This window comes from Charadrius vociferus, unplaced genomic scaffold (genome assembly GCF_000708025.1).
Source record: "Charadrius vociferus isolate BGI_N301 unplaced genomic scaffold, ASM70802v2 scaffold560, whole genome shotgun sequence".
NCBI classification, from domain to species: Eukaryota; Metazoa; Chordata; class Aves; order Charadriiformes; family Charadriidae; genus Charadrius; species Charadrius vociferus.
The window spans coordinates 1,226,647-1,241,096 of NW_009646459.1; the positions used below are offsets into that span (position 1 = coordinate 1,226,647).

Below are 14,450 nucleotides of genomic sequence, written 5' to 3' on the forward strand. Positions count from 1 at the left end.
GGTGAGGGCACGGCCCCCCGAGGGGGGGTTGTTTCCCGGTGTGCGTTTCAGCCTACACAAATGTACTCGGGGTTTGTTCACGTCGTGGGGTGTGTACAAGTTGTGTATTGCTTTTGTGCCTTGCACACTGTCTAGTGAGAAAGAGAGAGAGAGAATAGCAACGTGCCTGGGAAAAAAAAAAAATAATGGATGGGCTGAGAACAGTTCTATAGAGTGCCGAGAGCAGTTATTCCATCTCCTGGTGGGCTCTGCGTTAAACTGCATCTTTATAAATACAGACTTTATAATCACTCGTATTGCAGGAGCTCGGTGGTATTAAGCAGAAGTTAACAGGAGTAGGAGATAGTCAGGTCGTGTCCAGTTTGTGGGCCCTTGAGCAATGGGCGAGTCGCGTTCTGTGGCTGGCTGGCTCTGCTGCTGCTGGTGTCAAAAGCCTATCCCTCGGTTTAAACATTGAAGTTACGTTTCCAGCGTTGTTCACAACCTGCAGAAATGTGCTTAATGATCTGCAGTTTGGGGATCAAGTAATTCCTATTTGTGTGTCTAATGCAGCGCTCATCCCTGAAAGTATAGACAGCCTTTATGGTAGGGGAAGGGGAGGAAACCCACACTATCAAAATGTGTATGTTTGGTATCTCTTTTGTAGTCTTTCATCATTTTTTTTTCTTACCCGAGATTAAAAGAAGTTTATGTAAGCTTACATGTGTAAGCTATGGACTTTCTTTGAACCCTGCACACTGAACCATGCTTATGCTTTTAAAATGTTTTAAAATTGCACGTGTAAAATAGAAGTATTCAGTCTCTTTAACAATGAAGTAGGGCATTTACTTTTTTAATGATAGCTCTGAAACAATAATATATTCAGTTGGAAGAGTTACCAAAAATGCCTTTCAGATGTGAAAGTGAGTAAGAATTATAACCTGGAAAGGTAGAGGCACTTATAAGCTGGAATTGAGGATGCTTGTTGTTTGGGTTTTGGTTTTTTTTTTTCGTTTTAGGTGCAACATGCTGATCATGATGCACTGATTAAGTGCAGATCGGGAAAACTTTGAGAAAGACTGTCTTTTTTGTATATCTTAAACAAATGCAATGAAATAAGTCTTGTTGTGAATTGCTGTTTTCTTTTAAGGACATCGGTATTGATGTACTTTGTTATAAAATCACATGACTATTTTGCACTCACAGGATCAAAAAATAATTTGTTATGAAACTTCAGAGTTATGTATGTGGTTTTGCAACAGCAGTGATGATATCGGAAGGTGTTTTGGCCAAGTCATGTAATGCATGTTATGCTAAATCAGATTAATCATGTCAAGTGAATGAAGTTACAGAAGGGATTTATTAAAAACGCTAGTGTGCAACTTACTGTTTGTTCTCGTCTTCTTGTTTCTTTTTAGGGTAGGAGTTTGGTGTGAATTGGCTTAGTCACAAAGTCCCACAGATTAAAAGTATGCCTGCTTATTTACGGGACCTGCTGAAAAACTGATTTGCCTTTCTTTATGGGTTTCCCATCCTTACAGTGAGAGAGTATTTGGGTATGCTGTTTGCTTCAGTTCCACAGCAATGCTTTCTCCTTCCTTAGTTGTTTTGCCCTGTAAGGTGAAGAGTCATAGGGTTCAGTTTTGTGATTCAGCAAGTTTGGTCTAATGACTACTGCTGCAGAAGCTTTTACTTACTCTCCTTTCCTTGTGCTGATAACTGGCATTCTTCTGACTAAACAGCGAGTCAGTTCAGGGAGATAGTTTTGGTCCTCTTCAGTGGTTTTGATAGGGTTCGTGCTCTGGTAGTTAGTTCACCGAAATGGTCAGAAGAGGGCCAGAGTCAGCCCAACGGTAGAGGCAGGAATGGGTGCTCACAGGCACTTAATGAAGTGATGGAGTGGTGACCAAGGATGGAGAAGAGAGAGCCAGTCTTTAGATTTGCTTAGCCATGTTGCAGAAAATAAGTATTCGTTGGCTGTAAGTAATTTTTTAGGTAATTGTTGAGGTTGGAGTTGCTGGCATAACTTTTTGTCCCCATGCACGTTTTCTGGGAGGAAAAGAAAGAAGACAGCAGATTAAAACTTGGCTGTGTTATTTCTCAGGATGCTCTTAGAAGCAAAGAACCTCATCAACACAGGCTCTTATTCTCTGCTTTAAAGTGCATCTTTGTATCTTCCCAGCATTGTTGTAGTGTTCCAAAGTACCTTTCATCAGAGCAGTGATAAATACTGTGTAAATGGCATTTCAAGAACAGTTGTTCTCTCCTGGGTGATACTATGTTTTTTTATGTTGTAGGTAATCTTAGCTGGAATTTTAGGCTTAATGACATGGAGGAAGCCGAGTACAATTTTGGTAAGTATGGATTAAAACTTGTTGTAAGGAAATTATCAGAAGATGATCCTGATTTAATACTCATTGGTAAAAAAAAAAAAAAAAAAAGAGTCGCTTCTTTATCCTTGAAAAAATAGACTGTACTGCCTCTCTTTTTTTTTTAAATTGTAGGGTCTCAATTATTGAAAGAGGAGTCAAAGCCCATGAAAGGCTGTATTCTGCCCTGCATGGATGGAGTCCCTATTAAGGGCAAGAGTGGACCATGTCTGGAGGAAGTGTTAATGTTGTTACAGGGCACTTTTTGTGCAAGTGTAATTATAAGAAAGCATTGGTTTAATGTAAATAATTTAGCTCTCTGAGGCAGTGCTGCTTAAGCTTAAACAAGGAAGTTGGTTTTAAAGCCTAGCTCAGTTGTGCTCTTTTTAGCATCTGATAACAGGATTGAGAGCTAACCTAAGTATTGCTGTCTTAGAGTAAGTATCCAGTCTTACTGTTTCAGATACAGTTGACATTAACATTGCTCTGAGAGAAGTAAATTGATGTGTGGGGTGTTTAAGCTGTTTCTGTTTGTAAGTGAAATCTGAAGCTGTGTGGCTCTCAATGTCTCAGAGTTGGGTTTTGAAAAAATGGTTTTGTGGTGTTTTTTGTTTGGGGGGGAGTGGGGGTCTTTTTGTGTTTTGTTTGGGTTTTTTTGTTTGGTTTCTGTGTTGTTGTTGTTTTTTTTTTTTTCCCTTACTGTCACTTCTGAAGACTTTTCCCAGGCCAAAGCAGGGAAAAGTTTCTTTTTATGCAGCTCTTGTGTGGGATCTGCATGGTCATCAGTGAGAAGTACCAAGGATCAGATGTGTGAGCTGTGGATGAATTGCTGTTTCTTAGCGGTGCATTGGTTAGCACGGGCAATTTTTTTTTACCATTTCTATGGATACAAAGAGGAATTTGGTGTCTGGGGCTTCCAATCTGGAAGGACCATATTTTCATGAGAATAAACGTAAATTCCATCTGTCTCAAAATGCCTGAGGCTTGCACAGTGCTCCCTGTTTCTATATTGCCTGTGTTCAGTGCTGTTTCTACAGTATGTTGTTGCTGTGGCTTCCTTTTGTCTGTTTTAGGTCTTTCACTCTTTCATATTGTCCTTTGTATAAACTTTATGGGCCTTTCCTAATTTTACTTAAATATGAAAGTACTAAACTCTTCCCGATCCTTTCATTTACGTCAAATGATCTTTAGGAAGGTCAAGTGCTGTAGCAGATTGCCCACAGATGTTGTGCAGCAGATGGGGAAATTTCTGAGATGAGACCGATAAAAGCTCTGAGCAGCCTGCTGTGAGCTCCTAGCTGACCCTGCGTTGAGCAGGAGGATACACTAGAGTCTTCCTGAGCTTCCTTGCAGCCTCAGTTATTCTGTGATTGTGTGGTTCTATGAACCTGTATTTTATTTTATTTCTTTTCTTCTTATTTTTATGCATATTTTATACAGGTCTGATTTTTGAAAGCCAAATTAGATCAGACTTGGCGTTGGGAAACATTTGTTTACTGATAGGGTGGTCAAACACTGGAACAGGCTTCCTAGGGAGGTAGTTGATGCCCCGAGTCTGTCAGTATTTAAGAGGCATTTGGACAACGCTCTTAATAATATGCTTTCACTTTTGGTCAGCCCTGAAGCGGTCAGGCAGTTTGAATACAATATTTCAGCTGGAAGGGACCTACAATGATCATCTAGTCCATATGAAAAAAACGAAATTAGCGTTAAACATTTCATGAGGCTAAGGGAATTATGCATTGAACTAGCTACAGTCTATAGAGGACATATTGTTAGTTTCTGTGAGCATATTTATTTTGGGCTAAATTTGTATTGTATCTGCCCTCTAGTAACTTGAACATTTTCTCGTGGGAGTTATGAGGAGTTGTGTGAGTTGTAAAAGCAAGTTTCCTAAATACCTGACCAATGAAACTCCTTATACAGCCATGGCTTAGAGTTACGACATTCATAACTGAAAATATAAAATTCCTTCAGAGCTAAAACATGTCCCTTTTCCAGCTGTGACTGCCCTCCCCGATTTACTCCTTATGCAAGGCCCTTTGCACTTACTTCTTGTAAATACACTTCTAATGGATTCCGCTCTCCTGACTTTTGGACGGAATCCCTTTTCCCCTTGCCTGCACAGAGCCACCTCCCTGCTGCGAAGAAAGCAGGGATCGCACATCTGTCTCCCCAACAGCCCTTAACTCAAGCAAGTACCAGGTGTGGAAATGCCTTTATGCAGCAAGTGAGCTCTCTGTGTCAAGGATGGATTGCACATGAAGGTGGCTTTATGAGCTGTGGGCTACTTAGCCCTGATATTCAGCACGTTGGGTACCTGTGCTAGAACCACACCAGAAGCCTGAGGAGTGATACCGATTGCTGTGTTTTATGTTTCAGAAGCTTATGTCATCATTCAGTTGTCTTTACGCAGAGACTTTGGACTGTGCTCAACAGTTAAAGTTTGTGGCATTAATTGGTCGCTATTCTTTTTCATATATAGTTTTGTCTCATTCTACGAGTGCTCTCTTGTTTATAAGGAAGGGCCTCGTCTCATCTTTCTTTTTATGCAGAGCTGTTTTCAGTCACTCACTTCAGTTTCATAATTTCTTCAAATTGTGCAAATATCCGCTGGAATTCTTTGTATGCATCCAACACCCCCCCCCCCCCCCCAATAGCTTTGTTTTCAGCTCAAATTGGATAATTATGTATAGATTTTAGTTTTTCATGGTGTGTACTAAAAGCTCTCAGATGTAGCAAATAGGCTGTAATTAAGGGTACATTGTTGACGTCCATCATTTAGCCCTCTCCCCTTCCCAGAGCTGGGCCTTGAACAGAACTATGGTGGCTGGTGAGTGCTACAGAACTTGTTCATGAAGAAGTGCCGGTCCTCAGAGCAGTTTGTGGTAGGGCTTATGCTTCAGAACATGGTAATGCTGTTTCTTGTGACTTCCTGTATTATCTTATTTTTGGTCCATGATCTCATTGCAATTACTGAGACGTGGTGGGATGGCTCACATGAGTGGAACACTGTCATGGAGGGCTATGTTCTCTTTAGGAAGGATAGGCTGGCGAGGCGAGGTGGTGGAGTTGCTCTTTATGTGAAAGAGCAACTGGAATGTATCGAGCTCTCCCTGGGAACAGATGAAGAGCAAGTTGAGACCTTGTGGGTAAGGATCAAGGGGCAGGGTAATATGAGAGACACAGTTGTGGGTGTCTATTACAGGTCACCTGATCAGGATGGGGAAGTTGATGAGGCCTTCTACAGACAGGTGAGAATCGCCTCACAATCACAGGCCTTGATTCTCATGGGGGACTTCAACTACCCTGATATCTGCTGGGAAGGCCACACAGCTGGGCACGTACAGTCCAGGAGGTTCCTCCAGTGCATTGATGACAACTTTTTGACTCAGGTGGTGGAGGAACCTACAAGGAGAGGTGCTTTACTGGACCTGATACTCACAAACAAAGAGGGACTGGTGGAGGATGTAAAGGTTGGGGGCAGACTGGGCTGCAGCGATCATGAGAAGATAGAGTTCAGGATTAAGTGTAGAATAGACAAAATGACAAGTAGAGTTGAAACCCTAAACTTCAGGAGGGCTAAATTTGATCGTTTCAAAGAATTGCTTGGGCAAATCCCATGGGAAAGGGCTCTAGAGGGTAAGGGGGCTCTAGAGAGCTGGCTGCTATTTAAGCGTCACCTCCTCCAAGCTCAGGATCAGTGCATCCCAAAGAGAAAGAAATCAGGCAAGGGGAGAAGGAGACCTGCTTGGCTGAGCAGGGACCTTCTGAAAAGGCTCAGGTGGAAGAAGGGAGTTTACAATAGGTGGAAGAAGGGGCTGACTGCTTGGGAGGAATACAAGAATGCTGTCAGGGTATGCAGGGAGGAAACAAGGAAAGCCAAGGCAGCCTTGGAATTGAACCTGGCGAGGGATGTCAAGGCCAACAGGAAGGGTTTCTTTAAGTATATAGGAGACAAAAGGAAAACTAGGGAAAATGTGGGCCCGTTGTTGAATGAGACAGGTGCTGTGGTGACGGATGATGCAGAGAAGGCGGAGTTGCTAAATGCCTTCTTTGCTTCTGTCTTCACTGTTCGGGCCAGTCCTTGTGAGACCCCGACTTTGCAGGTAACAGAGAAAGTCTGGGGGAAACAAGACTATCCCTTGGTTGACAAGGAGCACGTTAAAGATCAGTTAGATAAATTGGATATACATAAATCCATGGGGCCTGATGGGATGCACCCTCGGGTGCTGAGGGAGCTGGGGGAAGTCATTGCTGGGCCTCTCTCCATTATCTTTGAAAGGTCCTGGAGGACAGGTGAGGTGCCTGAGGACTGGAGGATAGCCAATGTCACTCCAGTCTTCAAAAAGGGCAGGAAGGATGACCCGGGAAACTACAGGCCGGTCAGCCTCACCTCCATCCCTGGGAAGATGATGGAGCAGCTTGTTCTGGGAGTCATCTCAAAGCACCTGGATGAAAAGAAGATTATCAGAAGTAGTCAACATGGATTCACCAAGGGGAAGTCATGTCTGACTAATCTGATAGCCTTCTATGACAAAGTAACTAGATGGGTGGATGAGGGGAGGGCAGTGGATGTTGTCTACCTTGACTTTGGCAAGGCTTTCGACACTGTCTCCCACATCATCCTCACAGGAAAGCTTAGGAAGTGTGGCTTAGATGAATGGACGGTGAGGTGGATTGAGAACTGGCTCACAGATAGAGCTCAGAGGGTTGTGGTTAGTGGCGCAGAGTCTAGTTGGAGGTTAGTAACAAGTGGTGTCCCTCAGGGGTCAGTACTGGGCCCAGTTTTGTTCAACATATTCATCAATGATCTGGATGAAGGGATAGAGTGTACCATCAGCAAGTTTGCTGATGACACAAAACTGGGAGGAGTGGCTGACACGCCAGAAGGCTGTGCTGCCTTACAGCGTGACCTCGCCAGGCTGGAGAGTTGGGCAGAAAGAAACCTTATGAAGTTCAACAAGGGTAAGTGTAGGGTACTGCACCTGGGGAGGAATAACCCCATGCACCAGTACAGGTTGGGGGCTGACCTCCTGGAGAGCAGCTCTGTGGAGAGGGACCTGGGAGTCCTGGTGGACAACAGGATGACCATGAGCCAGCAATGTGCCCTGGCGGCCAAGAAGGCGAATGGCATCCTGGGGTGCATCAAGAAGAGTGTGGCCAGCAGGTCGAGGGAGGTCATCCTCCCCCTCTACTCTGCCCTGGTGAGACCGCATCTGGAGTACTGTGTCCAGTTCTGGGCTCCCCAGTTCAAGAAAGACAGGGAACTGCTGGAGAGGGTCCAGCAAAGGGCAACAAAGATGATTAGGGGACTGGAGCACCTTTCTTATGAGGAAAGGCTGAGGGACTTGGGTCTCTTTAGTCTAGAGAAAAGAAGATTGAGGGGGGATCTTATTAATACATACAAATACTTAATGGGAGGATGCCAGGGGGATGGGAGTAGTCTTTTTTCAGTGGCACCCAGTGATAGGACGAGGGGTAATGGGCATAAACTTGAACATAGGAAGTTCCATCTTAACATGAGAAGGAACTTCTTTACTTTGAGGGTAGTGGAGCACTGGAACAGGCTGCCCTGGACGCTGCTGTGCAACCTGCTGTAGGTGACCCTGCTCTGGCAGGGGGGTTGGACTAGATGATCTCCAGAGGTCCCTTCCAACCCTGACCATTCTGTGATTCTGTGATTCTGTGGTTTTGATTGGCAGTTTGCAGTACTTAAGGAACCTTACAGTGCAATTCACGTTTATCTTTGCCCCCTGTAAAATATTAATTCTTTCTAAAAGAAACCCATTTGCTACTCTGATTCGGGGTTTCAGGATCCAGGATTTTCATCTCTGGAGTATGCCCATTTGCCTCCAGCTCCTTTACGTGGCAGCAGTCTAGCTCCTCCAGTAGAAGTGCGGTGTCTTGGCTCACAAAACATTTCTTTCCATCTTCCCCCTTTAGCTGATGATTTCCTACTGCCTGGGTTTGTTTCTTTAAGAACAGCCAGGCTGTCCTGCGGCTGCCACTGCAATCTGAGGCCTTGATCGTGGGGAAAAACAACCAACTGTTTTTTTTTCCCCCATGACGGCAGGGCTCTGATGCTGCTGGTGCTTGGAGAAAGCACAAGGCTGGGATGTCGTGAGGAAAGAGCTGGGGATGCAGCGTCAAAGGCAGAGCTGCTGTGTTTTGGTCCCTCATGTTTCTCCCCCGGAGGGGAGAAAGGAAGGGAAACACATTCGTTACAGCTGTGGTGGCTGGACTGGTGTGTGCATATGAAAGCGAAAGCCATTCCCCTCTGTAGTAGGTAGATATTAGCTTCAACGGCAGCAGCAGCAGGACGACAAGCAGTCCACCCACACAGAATGAATGATAGGGTCAGAGTCTTATCATGCAAGTTTACGCTGCTGGATAAACTTTCAGTCCTCAAAGTGCATAATGATTTTTTACCTGGAAGAAATCATCCATGCAAGGCACTAGCAAATACTGTGTGTTAGGATACACTTTGCTTTCCTATAGTTTAATTCATATAAATGTTCCTCAAGACTTTTGCGGCTGCTCACAGTCCATGTGTATCTAATGCTCAGAAGATGAGGGCTGTGAGCCAAACTAAAGCCATAATTTGAGTTGTGTCCTTTTTTTATCACTGCAGTTAAGACTAGTTACCTCTGTCTTGGCTTTTAAAATAGCATGTTTGCCTTTGCCTGTTTATTCTAAGTTGAGGAGTACTTTTCTCCTGGTTTACCTGTGGGTGGGATCGTCTTTCACTGGGATAAAGCGGACCCCTTGTTTTTACTGCTAGGTGAGTAGCGATGGAGAAGTTGTTTCAATTTGCATCTGCGGGAGAATAGATCTTACAAGCCGACAGAGTACGTGTTAGATAAGTGGACAGTAAGATGGATTGAAAACTGGCTGAATGGCCGGGCCCACAGGGTTGTGGTCAGTGGCACAAAGCCCAGCCAGAGGCCAGTCAGCAGCGTTGTGCCCTAGGGGTGGATACTGGGGGCAATACCACTTAATGGCTTGATTAATGGTCTGTACAGTGGGATAGAGTGCAGTCTCAGCAAGTTCACAGGTGATACAAAACTGGGAGGCACGACTGATAGGTGAAATGTTGTCATTCAGAGGGACCTGGACAGGCTGGAGAAATGGGCTAAGAGAAATCTCATGAAGCTCAAGAAGGGGAAATGCAAAGTCCTACCTGTGCAGGGAAATGACCGTAGGCACTAGCACACTCTGGGGAACAACTTGCTGGAAAGCAGCTCTGCGGAGAAGAACCTGGGGATCCTGGTGAACAACAAGCTGACCATGAGACAGCAAAGTGCTCTTGTGGCAAAGGCGGCTAATGGTGTCCTGGGCTGCATTAGGCAGAGACTTGCCAGCAGGTGGAGGGAGGTGATCCTTTCCCTCTCCATGCACTGGTGAGGTAACATCTGGAGTGCTTCGTCCAGTTCTGGCCTCCCCAGTACAAGAGAGACATGGGCATACTGGAGCAAGTCCAGTGAAGGGCTGCAAAGATGATGAAAGGGCTGGAGCATCTCTCCTTTGAGGAGAGGCTGAGAAAGCTGGGACTGTTCAGCCTGGAGAAGGAAAGGCTCACGAGAGGGATCTCCATCTCTATAAACAGCTGAAGTGGGGGGATGAAGAAGAGGAAGCTAGACCTTTCTCAGTACTGACAGGACAGGAGGCTATGGGCACATCTGAAAAAAATAGGGAATTCCATCTGAACACAAAAGACAACTGTTTCACTGTGAGGATGGTAAAAAAAATGGTGTAGGTTACCCAGAGGGGTTGTGAAGTGTCCATCTGTAGAGATACTCAAAACCAAGTAGGCATGGTCTTTAGCAGGCTGTTGCAGATGACCCTGCTCGAGCAGAGGCTTGGACTAAATGGTCTCAAGAGGTTTTTTGTTAATCTTTCTTGACTTACTACTTTGGAAAAGTAACTTCTTTGCTCAGGACCTCCATTTCTTCATCAGTTGAAAGAGGACAAATCTACTTCTTGTTCTCCTTAATATAGTTTCTTGAGACTTGTGCTGTAAAGACGTTTTATATTGAAACAGCTTCTATTTCACTTTGTTAACTGAAATTAGCCAGTTTTATGTGCCCTGTGTTGAACATAGATGAAAAGCTTTCTTTGTACGAAATACCCGCGCCTACCAATTTTCTTTTTCTCAAAAGTAGTTTTAATCAAAAGTGTAACTGAGATAATCTAGATAAAAGCATAAATAATGGCATTGATTCATTTGAGTGCTGAGCAAGGAGTTAATTAAAAAAAAAATATTAAATTCTGTGTTTGTACAGAAAAACAAATGGCACTTAAGATGCTTACTAACATTAAAAAACTCTTATCTGTGGTTTCATGATATTTATAAAGCTAGGAGAAAATACTGTTCCTCGTAATATTGATTGTTCTCAGCAAGTCGAACAGAAAATGGTCCAAATCCTCTTCAGAGAAGTACTAACAGCTACTTTAATTATTGGGTTTTTTTGAGGTTAAAACCTACCTTACGTGGTAATGTTATGGTCAAGCTTCTATAAAGCCTACTAGTAATGAGATGTTGTAATTTAAGGAATGAGGTTGCACAGTAATGCTCTTTGACTCATGTCCATTCAGGGGTGATTATTTTTCCGTGAACCTCAGTAAACAGGATCGTAATTTGTGCAACAGGTCTGGTTTATTTTTGGTCCAGCTTCCTAGGTAGCTAACCATGGTACGTCAGCTAAATTAAATTGGAAAGTGATTACTCTCTTTGTGTATGTTAGGGAGTCCTTGTTGCTGGATCTGCTGTAAAGCTATCTGGAGCAGAACTGAGTCATGGGGAGTTTTGAAAAGAAGGGGACTGTCATTCCCAGCCTCAGTTTGGGATTGGGATTTGCACTGCCATAGGTTCCTTGAGTTGTGTTTGTGATCCTGTTCTCATTGCGGTTAACTTTGTTTTGCTGTTCCAGGCTAACCTATTTGTTCTGCTGTCTGTCATCTGTGTTCTGCTGAACCTGGCTGGATTTATATTAGGACGTCAAGGCATTCAGTTTGTGTCCAGCGTGCCCAAATGCGATTTGGTGAGCAGACATACTGATTTACATATACTTCTTCACAACATGCCACGTAAGCTTGCTGTGCTGGGATCACAAAATGTGCTAATGGAGAGATGCAAGTAATGCAGCTGCAGCGTGGTGAGGGAAAAAAGAAAACTCTTTGTTTCAGGCTTTGATTCAGTTCAAATTGTGAACAGACTCACTGAAACAGTAATTTTATTGTCTGCGTTCCTATACCCTTGTTTTTTTGAGTTGGAGTCTTCCTAAAGCCGAAGACTCTAGAAGGATATGTTTTGAAAGGTTTTACTCTTCATTAGAAGAGCATTCTTAGCCCAGAAATTATTTTGTTTTACTTTATTGAGACCTGGCCTCTGTCTTCAGGGTCTGAAGACACAGCTGATTTGGTACAAGGCTTTCTAGACAATTTTATGAGGCCATGTAGGAGGGAATCAAAGATACTTCTTTGGAAAATCCCTCTTGCCAGCGCTAAACACTGATTTTAATATCATAGTCATTTAAGAACTAGGATAGAGGATTTTTATTGTAATATGACAAAGATAAAGTGTAGAAAAAAGCCTGAGTGGGTACTGGTGAAATACCTACAAAAAGCTCAGTCAGTATAATCTGTGGGTGGGATTATTTTTCCTGTCTTGCCAAACCTGGTGAGGACAATTTGCATTGATACCTTACAGGAAGAACTGTGAGGAAAAAATTAAGGTAGATCAAATCATACTAGCTTTTCAGAACACTTCTACTTGAGCAAGAAGCAATCTGCACAAGAAAGGACAGAATGAAAAGATTTTTCTCAAATGGGTGTCATAGAAAGTAGAAGAATGTCTGTCTATGAACCAGAAACCATGGAATAATTGAATTTGAAGGATACAGGGTCACTTGGTGATGAAGATGATCATATGTAAAGGACTTTAAAGGGTTAATGGAAAAATCTTTGAATATTTATTTTCAGTCATGTATTGCTTCAAAAAAGCTATTCTTGGTTCCTTAACATGCCTATAGGTGTATGGCAGTGAGAGTCCAAGATTACAAGCACTTGGCAATCTAGATTCACCCAGTATCAATGTACTGAAGCACTGCTGAGAACTGTTAATGTTATTCTAGACGAAACGGTTAAACATTTCAGGAATTTCGGAGCCTTCTGTAGTTGGAAGCATAGGGTACAGCTGAAAGGCATTCCTGAAGTCATAAATTATTCTGTAGAGTGATTTATGTAGGTAGAAGATCTTTGACATTATGACTCTCGAGAGTTTGGCAGCTAAAAACCCAATTAGCTCTAAATACAGAAACATTGAATTTCTACTTGAAAACTGAGATGACAACATTAATTTGAAAATTACAAACAATGGTCCACAGATGTAACTATTACTGATTTGTTGGGGTGGAAATTATAGTTGTGGGTTTCATTCCATCCGTTGAGATGCAAAATATACTAGTGAATCAAAGAAAATGTGTACACTCCATATACAGTGGCTTACACATCAGTCAAGAAAGAGTTTTCAGGCTGCTATGCATTTGAAAGAGCATGGATACTAAAATTGCTTAGTAATCAATGCAACTTTTATTACAGCTACGTCGTGTTTAAATGTCTTGAGCTTATGCATAATATAGCTTTATAATGCATGAATCACTGGCGTACCAAACTGTACAGTTTAACACATGGGCCCTATATTATGCAGATAAAAATGTTGCATAAAACAGCCAAAATTCCAAAAAGTGGAATTTTCTGTTTTTAAAGGTGGATATAGATGAAAACAAGACTTGTTTGTGCTGTGGAGACTTGGATCTCGCTAAATGCACAGAAGAAGAGGCTGCGCTGAAGCTATACCACCTGAAGTCCTGCAGTGCTTCTCACCTTCTTCTCAAGGTACCCTGCGTGCACTGCTTAACATGACTGCTTTGATAATGTCCACACTTGTGTGACAATGGAGTGCTGAGGTGACTGCTGTGTTTACTGTGAAAAATTCTGCTATTTTTCTGGTCTTTCACACTGGTCAGAAGCTCTTTATGGTTCTGTAACATGTTTTTTTTTCTCACCTCTGGGTTTTGACCAGTGCATTGCTGATCCAGTGTTCAGTTCTTGTGTTTTCTGTGTTTTATGCAACCAAAACTACAGCTGAATTTGGACAAGATTGCATGGGTAAATATGGTGTAAATTTTAGCTAATGGTCTGATGCCTTTACTGGTCTTTTGTTCTTCTCAGCTTCTCTTGGCTTACAAATTTCTAAAATACAACTTCCAAACAACATCATCTTCAAATATAAAAGTGCTTTAACGTTTCTTTAATGGTGATTATCTCACATCTGGATTTCCCACAGAAAAGTTAAGAGGAAGGTTATAGTTCTTGGGTGAATAAATGGACTGTCTGAGCAGTATTAAAACCTTTTGGATCTCTCTGTCAGGACACACAGTAGGGCAGAACAAGCTTTTGCAAATTACTCCTGTCTTGGAGATTATCTGTCCTGAAGACTTCGTCATGTATGTTTCTAAGAAGTAACTGTCATGGTCATCCTTGTGTTTTCTGTTTGGTTTTGGTTTAGATTGTTATTATCATTATTGTTATTATCATTATGGTTATTATAATTATGGTTATTATCATTATTGTTATTATTTTGACATTTACAACTGCCTTGATTTAATCTTTTAATTTCCATAATCTTCATGTTCTTCAGAAAGTTCTCTTTGCTCTTTGTGCCCTGGATGCTCTCACTGCCACCATTTGCTTGGTAGCGGCTGCCCTGCATTACTTACAGATTTTTGCAACAAGAAGATCTTGCATAGTAAGTGAGCCCAGGGAGTTGCCCGCTATAAGCAGCGGTACTAACAGTATTACCAGATTACACAGTTCAGCAATTTTTTTATATCTCACAAGGTTTTTAACAGGAGTCTCATTTGATTAGGGTGAATCTCAGATGGAAGACCAAGGTCACGTTTTTGATCCTGATGATTTTGTCTTGCCTGCGCTGCCTCCCTCCTATTTGGCAACTTCTTATACTCAACAAACAAGTTGCAGGTAAGCCTCTACAAGCTCTTCCTGTCTTTTAGTGTCTTTGGGAACACTGCATAATCT

At 42.6% G+C, this 14,450-nt stretch overlaps 1 protein-coding gene across 1 annotated transcript in view; it reads left to right on the forward strand.

Moving 5' to 3' along the window:
• The window catches only part of FAM189A2 (family with sequence similarity 189, member A2), a 75,363-nt gene that overhangs the window by 48,498 nt on the left and 12,415 nt on the right, over positions 1–14,450 (forward strand). The window contains 5 exon segments of the mRNA XM_009882779.1: positions 2,277–2,333; positions 11,282–11,392; positions 13,119–13,247; positions 14,053–14,160; positions 14,281–14,393. Of these exon segments, the coding sequence (XP_009881081.1) occupies positions 2,277–2,333; positions 11,282–11,392; positions 13,119–13,247; positions 14,053–14,160; positions 14,281–14,393 (518 nt within the window).